Below are 11,262 nucleotides of genomic sequence, written 5' to 3' on the forward strand. Positions count from 1 at the left end.
GGTCACGTCAGGAGTCGATTTCGTTGAGAGCTTGAAAAGATAACTGGGCTTTGGTGGATACAACTTATGCTTTCACGAATACAGCTTCTTCATGCAGCTACATAAACGCAATTGAGAGTCACCGAACAGCGAAGCTTGGAAATGTTATAAAGATCCCATGAAGGTAAAATGAAAGATACCAATAAAATAATAATCATATTTTTATGACCATCAGCTTCTGAGTGGAATCAATTAGGTTCCAACTTTGACCGTTTCCCAAACTTTTATAACAGTCACACGTATTCGGCCTCTGCCAACGACATAACTAGCACCATAAAGACCGCCAACTATCGCGAAGTCACGCACGCTATAGCGGCAACCGTGGATCAACGGACGTCTCTCTCCACTCTCTCTCTCGCTCTCTCTCTCTCTCTCTCTCTCTCTCTCTCTCTCTCTCTCTTACTCTCTCTTTCTCTCTCTCTCCCCCCTCTCTCTCTCTCTCTTACTCTCTCTTTCTCTCTCTCTCTCTCTCTCTCTCTCTCTCTCTCTCTCTCTCTCTCTTACTATTTCTTTTCTCTTTCACCCTATATTTCTATTCTCTTTCTCTCTTGCTCCTTAGTTCAGTCAAATACGTTCGTCCAGTCAGTCCGCTTGGTCAGGTGACCACTGTTGCACGCTGCCAGGCGTGACCGATCAAACCAACTCCGTCGCTAACCGCCCGCGGCAAAGCCAGCGGCCCCGCGGCCGCGCGGCACGCCTGTAGTGATTAGGAAGGAGCTGCAGAGCGGATAACAGGGCGACGACAGAGCAGACGTGTCACAGTGGCACACTCCTCACCAACCGAGGTGGCTTCGAGTGGCGCCGACAAAGCGCACTAGCCGGAGGCGGCACGAAATGTCAAGCCTGTCGGGAGGCGTCCGTAATGATGTGTTAGAGAGGTGGGGGGAAGTCCTGGGTGGCGGGGAGGGGTCGAGTTAGTGCACTTCACTGCTGCTGAAAGGTCCGTCCGTGCTGTTTTTAGCACGTTCGTCAGGACCAATCAAGGATCATTATTGGGTCTTCACTCCGCCCAGTTTGATCAAATGATCGATAAGCAGCGTGCCCCTGACGTCAAGGGCCTGACCGAGGCACTAAGTGGATTTTCTTTCAGTCTTCTATAGATTGGGACTTTAGGGAAGTGGAACTGGAACCCTGGCTAACTGGTAATTAGGATCATCGATGTATTGGTTATATTATTTTTCAAGTTGGTCCTTCTCTCTCCCTCCCTCCCCTCTCTCTCCCTCCCTCCCGCTCCCGCGATCCCTTTCCTACCTTCCCACCTCAGTCTTGCACTCGATATCTGCCTGCGTGCCTACCGCAGTGCCGCACGCTCGCGTCCCAAGCGGGCGCCTGAATGATGCTGTGCCGCATGACTTCCGTGTACGGCGGAACGTGCCTCACTCCCAGCTCCGATCTATGTAAAGTTAGGCGTCGCAGGATATTGGAAAAGAGCCGCTGCCAGTCGAGCTCCGATCTCTTCTAAGGCCTCACATGGTATTTTTTTCCAAGCCTTTTCGTTATGCGTTATGATTGTAATTATCATAACGCTATCTATGTATTATTAAACTACCACGCATGATATTTCCCTGGTTCAGAACTGGCGGCTAACGAGATAAGACCGAGTCCATTTCCTGTTCATTTTTGGTGCTAACACTGCATTCTAAAATAAAAATATTACAAATTTGCTGAGTTTATGCGAGTGCATCCTGCGCTTTAGTCGCTGTCTCCCGTTTCAGCTCCGGGGATGGTTCGTCACCTGAAGGCCGACTGTTCGTCCCAGCCGCTGGGCCTCTCGTTCAGCTGGGCCAACCCGACCAAGAACGCATTCGGCATCGTCAGTTACCGGAGCCAGTATCAGTGCCATCACCCTGTGACGGGTCACCAGGTGGTCAGCAAGTTCTGGCACAGCTGCCACCACACCCAGTGTCCCTGCGCCTCCTCCCAGGCCCGCTCCGACCAGTGCGGCGCCTGCGAGCGCGTCTGCAACTACCCGGTGAAGCGGTTCAACTTCATGGGAGAGCGGACCTACTACTTCAACTGCACGTGCGAGCTGCGGGAAGCGACTGACGCACCCGTGATGCCCGGGAGTGAGTGTCAGGTGACGGTTCAGGCGGAGTCGAAATATCTCCAGCAGCGCGGGGAAACAGCCCTGGCGGTGTGTCGGACGCCAGAGTACACGGCCAAGGTCACTGACCTGAAGGTCAGCTGTGAGGGTCACACGCTGACCCTGTCCTGGGACGTGCCGAGACCTGTGGAGGTGCCCACCAAGGCGTATCATGTGAATGTCCAGCGGAGTACGAGAGATACCGGTCAGATGGAGAAGTTCGTCCAGGAAACTCTGGGAGAGAGGTAGGTGGTCGTTTTCAGGACAATGTAAGTACTGGATTTTGGCTTTATCTGACGCCTAACAATAATAAGCCTGCACATAATTTATTACAACCTGAACTTCCTAGGACTGGGAGAAAATCGTACAAATGTGTGTTTTCTTTTTAGCTTTTCATTGAAAATGTTTTTTTTTCCTTTTTTGATTAGCTTGCAGAAGAAAATGAAAACGGCGATTTCATTATCCAGGCTGGCTAAAACTGTAATATCTTTATCGGTAGGTGACAAACCCTCCAGAAATAGTGTTGCCCGATACGATATGTGACGCCAAACAAACACGCCTGTTGCCAGCCAGTGTGACCAGAGCCGGTGCCGTGCCGCGTGGTCGGGCGTGGAGGGCGACATCACCTACGTGATTGAGGTAGCGGCAGAGTCTGTGTACTCCACACCGCATGTCGGACCTGCCGCGAAGAGTCGCTGCCTGTCTCCGGCTCGAGGTGTGTGGCTCTGACACCTGGTTTTTCCCCCACTGAACCCGGGCTGTATGTGTGTGTGTGTGTGTGGTGTGTGTGTGTGTGTGTGTGTGTGTGTGTGTGTGTGTGTGTGTGTGTGTGTGTGTGTGTGTGTGTGTGGGGTGTGTGGGGGTGTGTGTGTGTGTGTCTCGGCTTTTCTAGCTGGTTTACCACCTCTGAGATGTTAAACCAGTCGGGAAGTCTATTGGGACTGCAGACGAACACCAGCCACGGCGAGAGAATGTGCCAAGTGGCTCCATTTCGTGGAAATGTGCCGCTGTCCGAGAATCGTTTGTCTTCCAGCAGTTCATTACACCACCAGCCCGATGTGGTCTGCTTTTGGGGAGCTCCCCGGTTTTCCATGCAAAGGCCGCGGCGCTTTGTTGATTGAAACTGAGACAATTAGCACGAATTGGTGAATAATAAAGCAGAGGGTGGCCGTAATTCTTTTGTGAAGGTAGACTAAAAAATAAAACATTTCTAGCAAAAGGGTGAAAGAGATTAAACGGAACGTTGCTATTTAATGTTACATCAGGTATTCTCTCATTTCATGCCCTCTCATTTCAATCTCAATTGTTGACATCCGAAAACACAATTGACGCAATGCAATATGCATGATGCATCAAAGAAATCCAAGTAGCTTGTAAATAAAAAATCCCTCGAGGATTGCAGGTCGAAATACAACGAACATTTTTTAATTACACGTTAGCCATTTGGGATGATATGCCAGCACTGCATCAGTAGTCGTTTAGGTGTGCCGTGTAAGCATTAAAAAACTGTACAGTGGGTGTCCGCAGTTCCGTCGCCTCCTTCTGAGAGCGTTCAGCAGCAGCTGGAGACGCTGTCCGGCTGGCGAGAGGACCTGGACCCGTCCCGCCAGTACCTGCTGCGACTGCCGAGTCACATGTATGACGCAGCGGCGGGAATTCTCAGGTCAGGACATAAAGATCTTATGTAAGGTCTCATATGTGTTAGAACGTCTGAGGCACATGGCGCTTGTTGCTGAAGCCTGTTCGTTGTTGTTTACTGCATCCTAAAAAAACATGTATTATTTTTTCATGTACTCCATCTTTAATTCTGAAATCCACGTTTATCAGTCTAGGCTGGAACGAGCTCCCTCGTTTTAGCCTACCTATTTGCGATCGATCTAAATTTCTAAACGACCTGCAAAATATAAATACCATGCATATCATATTTTCCATACAAGCCATTTACACTCTACACTCTACAGGATCCCTAGAAGCCTCAAATTACGTAGTAAGATCATCACCAACAGTCTGACACGCCCGCAGGGAAGTTCGAGTGGTGGTTTACGAGCCCGGCGCCGCCACTAGCGACATCAGCCCCCTTCCACCGCCGTCTGGCAACATCACTCAGCTGCCCCAGGCGACCACCTGGCAACAGTTCGAGCTCAATCGGACCAGTCATTACCTGGCGTCGCCTCCCGCATTCATACCAGATAGCGGTAAGTGGCGAGTGCCTCGAGTTTCCATCAATCGGTGATGAGATCTCATCGGAACGCATAGCGTCGCAGAGAATTAGACCATTGATTTGAAAATAGCCTGCCTCGGTGAAATAACCGATCATTATTTGCGTGGCTTTTAGCTTGTCTTGGAATGAAAGACTTAAGCTAATGCATTTCATGTCGGTCAGTATAGGATGATGATCGTATTTCCCTCAACTTAACCCTATTAGTGGCAGGCTCCTGGCTACCCCCTATTAGTGGCAGGGGGGGGGGGGGCTGTTTACGACCCCCCCCTTGATATCTCGAGATCTAACGGGCCGATTTTCAAAATTCAAACGGCATTCGATTTCGCTCAACGTGATCTACATTTCTAAAAAATAAAAATTAAAAAATGTCAATAGGGGGGGTAGAGGGGGGTAAAAACGGGCAAATTGCAGATACATTTTAGACTGTTTATCACGGCCAGGTTTCTGAACCAATCTTAACGCAACTTTTGCCGATCGATAGAGAATGAACCAGGAATTCACATGGATCCTAAAAATATGCATTTTCAAAAATCATAGGCGGATACAGATCATTGAGATTGGGGGTACACAAAAAGTATAGTAAATAAGGTTTTTGTTGGTACTCTTTCTAAAAAGGGTGGTAATGGTCTTGTTATGTTATAATTTTCTTATGAGAGAACGACTAAAATTGTATTGGTAATGCATAGGCGGTGTCAGGGCACCTATGTTGGGAGGTAAAACATAACCCCCCTTTTTGGACGCCTGGGTCCGCCTATTATAGCAAAAACGTGTCAAAAGAGGATGCACAATAACTGTATATGTTATCACATGATACCTTTTATTCACTGTTCGTAAAACTGGTGCAGCATCGTGATCTTCGCCCAAATGACTCGCTTCACGAATAGGACCCCCCAATTCCCAGTGCTCTGGAGCCGCCCCTGGTAAAGTTATGAACTTGAAATTTTCAGGGAATGTGCCCAATTTAGTTTTAGGAAAAGTCAGAAAATTTCAGCATCGTAGCTTCAGCGGTTTCGGAGATATTCCCGAAAAACCTGAGGGGTGGATAAAAACAACCCCCCCCCCCCCTGCCACTAATAGGGTTAAATTATGAGATGTTTCAAAGGCTTTAGAAGGACTCAGTTTGGCTCATGGCTGTTCATTGTTCCAGCTGTGAAACGTTATGTCAAAATGTCTCTTGCCAATAACCAATTTCAGGCCAAAATGAAGCCATCCTTATGTCAACTCTCCTTTCCCAGCCGCGACCGAACCCACAGAGTTTGTGTTGGGCGGTAACACATCCTGTTCCACCTCTACGACTCCTGTCCTGTCGGAGGACCCTCGCTGTAACGGTCCCCTGCAGCCCAACACAACATACGCCGTCCAGCTGATGTTCGTCAATGATGCCGGATTCGTCTCTTCCCGGCCCTTCATATTCCGCACCAGTGAGTGTTGCCGAGAGGCAGGGCTGGGAAATCCCTCATACTTTCATACCCCAGTAGGTAGCAGATATCGGTTTATTGTTCCATCAATTGTAGCAAAATCAGCATTTCTCTCTTCCGTAGATCATAAAGAAAAATACAATAAAAACATCAAAATTCGCCCATTTTCGAAATAGAGGTACCACCGGTCAGTGATCTCGTCGGCGAATATGAACAAAACATCTGTAAAGCCAACACAAGTTCAAAACGTCAGCTTTGTGCTCCATTTTATGACGAATCTGGCCGCTCTTTGTAGCAGTTTCCAGTGTAGCAATCATTAATTCTTCATACTCTGAGTCGTGTAGCTAAAGGTATCTGCTACGCCTTTTTATGCGCTATATTTCTTATAAATATTGCTAAAATAAATTTTATTATTTGTGAAATATTGCAGCAACATATATACGAAACAAAACAAATTGTCTTAAAAAGGGAATTGTTGAATGAGCAATAAAAATACGAAAAGAATCAACTCATTTTGCCTATGACAGCTCTAAAAAGCCATCTTTTATGAAGCAGCATCCTGCAACGTCTTTAATTCTTTTTGATGACGTCATACAATATTTTTGTCAGTTTCTTGTGTATTTTTTCTTTGAATTATACATATCTAAATAGAATTAGAGTTCCAAAGCACCAATTAACCTTCTTTTGTAAGTAACATTAAGAAACATTTACAAAAATATACAAAAGCATCATTTATGTTTGTGTGTTTGGTTTATGCGTTGGTTCTGGCGCATTAGAGACCATTCTAGTTGTCGTTTCGCGTGGGTAGTTTGATGGGTTTTGATGAGTGTGTTTCTGGGTGTTTTTGCATCATTTCGGCAAGTGTATCTTTCATTTTGCCTCTAGTTTAGGGAAGTGGGATGTTCCAGGCCTAATTTCAAGTGCCGTAATGACAACTGTCCGTATAGCGGCGTGCAGTACCCAGTTAAAGAGCAAGGTAGCCGCCCAGCACGCAAAGCAAGAGGTGAAGATATAGGGAGATATGATCGGATTTGCGCAGGTGAGATCTGATTGAAATATTGATCAAGTAACGCTCAGAAAAGAATATTTTATTTACTTCTTTAATGTTCAATTATTATGTTACCTCTAAACCTTGATAAGTGACAACTGGCAACATTTGTACAGCGGTTCGGCATGCACAATGATTGTAAATTGTTGACCAGACTGATTAGCCAAATCAACCTGATTTCTTCCAAATACTTTCTGCCTGAGTAGGCTAATACCTCTGAATCCTAAAGGTGCTGGGATGCTGATAGGAAAATTCTTGGGCTCACTGGAGCTTCCTGGTGCTCCGGGGGTGATGGAACTTGCCCTGAGAAAACCCCACAGCACCTTATTTTGGTATTTGATGCTTCCTACAATGAGTAAGAAATAAGAAAAAGAACATTCACAGGGGGCAGAAGCAAGACACTGTATCTTTTATTGTGCGTGCAGCCAACTAAATCAAAACATTTAAAGCTCACTTTGAGAAAAGATAGAAAATGGTAGTGGAAAGTTCTGTCCAGAATTTCTATTGACTTGTAACATCATTTTCTTTAGCAGAAATGATGTGAGGAACCGATTTGTGGCAATGTAGCTAATAAGAGTTTCTCGTAATATCTGGTATGTAGCAGATTCAGCATTTTTCCCAGCCCTGCCGAGAGGCCCCTATTAGGGCCGCTTCTAATGAGCGGTGGCGAGATACGGGCAGGGATGAACCTGGGGAACTGTGGCTGTGCAGAGACACGGGAAGCGAGGTGCTAGATTGTGATGTGAGGGCGGTGTGTTAGTGGTATAGTGACTGGGACGGGAAATGTATTTGATGCGCGCGACTAACAGTGGCGCGCAGCAAAGCCTTTCTCTGCCCGCGGGCGCAAACTGTAGCCTGTAGCGACACCTACCGCACGGCGTGAGCACCACCGGCCCTCAGGCCTCAGTGAGCGCCCGCAGTGCCACGTGACAATATGTGTTCTGTGTGCTTTCGGAATTCCTTTGCGTCTGGTGCGCACCAACAGTGCGGTGCGCCGCTTTTCAATTACAGGCGAGTCCTTCCCGTTTGTCGGGATTATATCTAGTGCCTATTCTTACGGCCCGGTGCGGCCGTCTCGTTGTACTGCTTCCCCGTCTCCGGCGGCGCGTCAGTGCGGCCGGTTGGTGACCCCGGCCCTGCACGCCTGACTCCGCTAACGGCACAGCCGCTGACAGTAGTTTTGTCGCGGTTTTTCTATCTTCCCGTGGATGGGCGTTACCCTCACCCAAAGAGCATGACTTGGGGTAAATGTCAGGAATACATAGACCCGTATCCACCAGTCATGTCTTTGCAAGCGCAGCGGGACGGAGAAATGTATTTGATGCGCGCGACTAACAGTGGCGCGCAGCAAAGCCTTTCTCTGCCCGCGGGCGCAAACTGTAGCCTGTAGCGACACCTACCGCACGGCGTGAGCACCACCGGCCCTCAGGCCTCAGTGAGCGCCCGCAGTGCCACGTGACAATATGTGTTCTGTCCACCGCCACCCCGCCGCCGCCTGTCTCGTTTATCTTGTAGCACTGTGAACGTGCTCCCGGCTATGTATATTGTTACCCTGATGTGTACCTCACGGGGGCGTTACCCTCACCCAAAGAGCATGACTTGGGGTAAATGTCAGGAATACATAGACCCGTATCCACCAGTCATGTCTTTGCAAGCGCAGCGGGACGGAGAAATGTACTGCGTGGCTCCCGGATTTCGTCAGACAAGAGGTGTAAGGATATGTGGAACGTTATTGCCGGGTTGATGTTTATAAGGGAGAGGTAGCATTACATAGGAAGAATTCATTTCAACATAAGTTGCCACGTTTTCAGAAGAAACGTGAATCTAATACGAACTTCGAAAGCGCGATATGATGCAATTGGTAGCGTGATGTGTGTTGTAATGAAATATGTTCTTTTATTGCAACAGAGCTGAAAGTTGTAACATCTCTTTCATGGTTGCCGATCAATTTTAGGAGCCTGATCTCTTATGCGCTACATTCGAAAACATATAAAACTGGGACAAAACTTTCTTCCTGGAAGACATCTTTAAAATCTCGGATATCAGCCCTTAACAACCTTGATTCATGACTCTAATGTCAGCCTGCTAGCCTAGGTACCCAGACAAAAGGCTGTGTTGAAAATAATGAGTTTGCTGGCAACGATAACGCTGCAAACCCAGCCTGCTTCAGTTCGCTTCACGTTCAGCTCTTCTCGGCGTCTCTATTGATCCCGTGTTATTTACACCAACACATCAATGCGCCCGGCGAATACCTAATGAATCGGCTGTCAACTTCAATATGAGTCTGTTTTCACCATGCTTGCGGGCTATATTGAAGGTGCCGAGCTTCAAATGGACACATCAAACAAAGGCTTTGTCCGTCCCGTTGCTCAGTAGGTAGGGTATTGGAATCCCGGGTGACAGCCGGAGATCAAGTTGCTCCGTCGCTCGATATATGAGGTGCCTGACAAAAATGGTCTATGGTTGGTGGAAGAAGTCACAACGGCAGTTGCTGTTAGTTGAATGAGATGGACCGTGACCAGCTTTGATGGGCGCACATGACTGACATCCAAAGTGTCACGGTTTCACACGGAATGGCCTTACATATTAGGACGTGAGAACGTGAGGGGTTGGAACGTGCACATAGTGTCCAGTTTGTTACCTCGCAGTTTACAAGTATCGATTTGATATTGAAGTACCAGTAATACTCAGTTGGTACAGGGAAGTCAGCACTCATTGTACAGCATGTTTTATTATCTTTTAACGGCAATACGATGCCACTGCTCCACTCACGGTCTATCGCCGACACGGGCGACAAAACCTGTTGCGCTCTGTTATCTGACCCGGTCGATAACCCCGTTCCCACAGAATCTGTGCAAGAAGCCCAGCAAGAGGAGGCTGAGCGAACAAAAGCCGAGACGGAAAAGGCTGAGGCCGAGCGCGCAAAGGCCGAGGCCGAGGTCGGAAAGAGCGACGAAAAGCCTCCGGACATCACAATACAGCAGACCCAACCAAACGTCGACCCGTTGAGTGGTTCAGACGATGGATGGCGGGAGACGGTCGGGAAAGGTGACCGATCTGGTGACCTTCCGAAGCAGCAGGCTCTCCCGGCCGGCACGGCTAGGATGGGGGACGGAGAGGGTATCCCCCCGGCCGACAATGGGACCACTGAGGTGCCGGCTAACGCCACCACGTCTGAGCCGGGCGTGGCGGTGGGCACGGCCGTGGGCGCGTCGGCGGGCGTGCTGGCGGCGCTGAGCTCCATCTGTGCCGGCGCGCTGCTCTGGAGGCGGCGATCCAGGGCATCCGGTTCATAGCTGCCGCCGGTTCAGAGTTAATTGATGTCTATTTGGATCAGCTTTGGCACTGCGGATCGGAGGCAACACAACGGCAAGAAGCATGGATGGCGAAGCGAGAAAAGAAAGCTGTGTTGCAGATATGGGGAGCGCAAATGTCTTGACACCTGATAAGTCGACAGAGAGCTTGGACGAAGCGATAACGACGAATGTGATACAAGCACGATGCGATCGAATATTCGTTTCTCGAGTGAGAAGACTTAACTGATAGAAGTGATATGCGAGCCCAGAGCCGTACGGTTGAGTGGTATTAATGTATACGAATACATCTGCCTACATGTCAGCCCTCCGACAGGTTATCCATAAACGGGCTGCTATCAATGAAGCCGTGCTCAAATTGACGTAGTCAAACGTTTTAAATGCATTGATTTCGGACGTACGGCTAGTTCAAAAGTCGCTTCCCTCAGTGCCTATTTTCTGGTTATTCGCATATTTCATGGAATCCATTTGTGTGTCAAGAATTAACAACAAAGCACAAATCCAAGGCTAGGATTCATTTAGAATGTTTCATAAAATGTATTACAAATGCATTTATCATTCTATGAGCTACAATCTCGCTGGAAAAAAGAACTTATCGTGTTCTCGTAATGCCATGGTTCATGAGCAAATGATCAAAAAATAATATATTTTGATTTACTTTTTTGACTTTTTACTGCTTGGATTTACTGCTTGGATGGTGGTATCTTGTTCATGTGGAACCGGCAAGTCGAATGCGACTGAAGGGAATCATTATCTCAAACAAACGGGCAAGCCAGAGGCAGCGTCAGTTCCAGCCAAAATGTTGAACAATGATAATTGAAATCTACTTAGGACGTATTCATAGCATGCCACTATTCAGTCGATAGTTGCATGATGCTTTTCATGATGCAAGATGAGGCTTTTCTAAAATGTTATTTGAGTTAGATATTTTTCATTTGGCACGTTCGGTTTTGGTGGGTTTTATCAATTATCGGGTCGAAAAGAATTAGAAAAAAGAGTTGAAATGGCTCCAGACAAATGACCAAAAATATTTTCTTAAAAATGAAACTTAGCTAAACATTTATATGCATTAATTTTGACTTTTGGAGAGGATATTGGGGAAAGATGTCATCATGCTTATCTGTGTTGCAGTAGAGGGA

At 47.6% G+C, this 11,262-nt stretch overlaps 1 protein-coding gene across 1 annotated transcript; it reads left to right on the plus strand.

Annotated features, from left to right (window-relative positions):
- Positions 1–1,751: 1,751 nt before the first annotated feature.
- Positions 1,752–10,784, plus strand: LOC122390404. The gene is made up of 6 exons (XM_043383310.1): positions 1,752–2,367; positions 2,692–2,837; positions 3,650–3,785; positions 4,145–4,317; positions 5,579–5,764; positions 9,657–10,784. Exons 1-6 carry the CDS (start codon positions 1,763–1,765, stop codon positions 10,103–10,105), a joined length of 1,695 nt encoding a protein of 564 aa, XP_043239245.1. The 5' UTR covers positions 1,752–1,762; the 3' UTR covers positions 10,106–10,784.
- The last annotated feature ends 478 nt before the right edge of the window (positions 10,785–11,262 follow it).

This window comes from Amphibalanus amphitrite, unplaced genomic scaffold (assembly GCF_019059575.1).
Source record: "Amphibalanus amphitrite isolate SeventyFive unplaced genomic scaffold, NRLGWU_Aamphi_draft 000395F_arrow, whole genome shotgun sequence".
Taxonomy (NCBI): domain Eukaryota; kingdom Metazoa; phylum Arthropoda; class Thecostraca; order Balanomorpha; family Balanidae; genus Amphibalanus; species Amphibalanus amphitrite.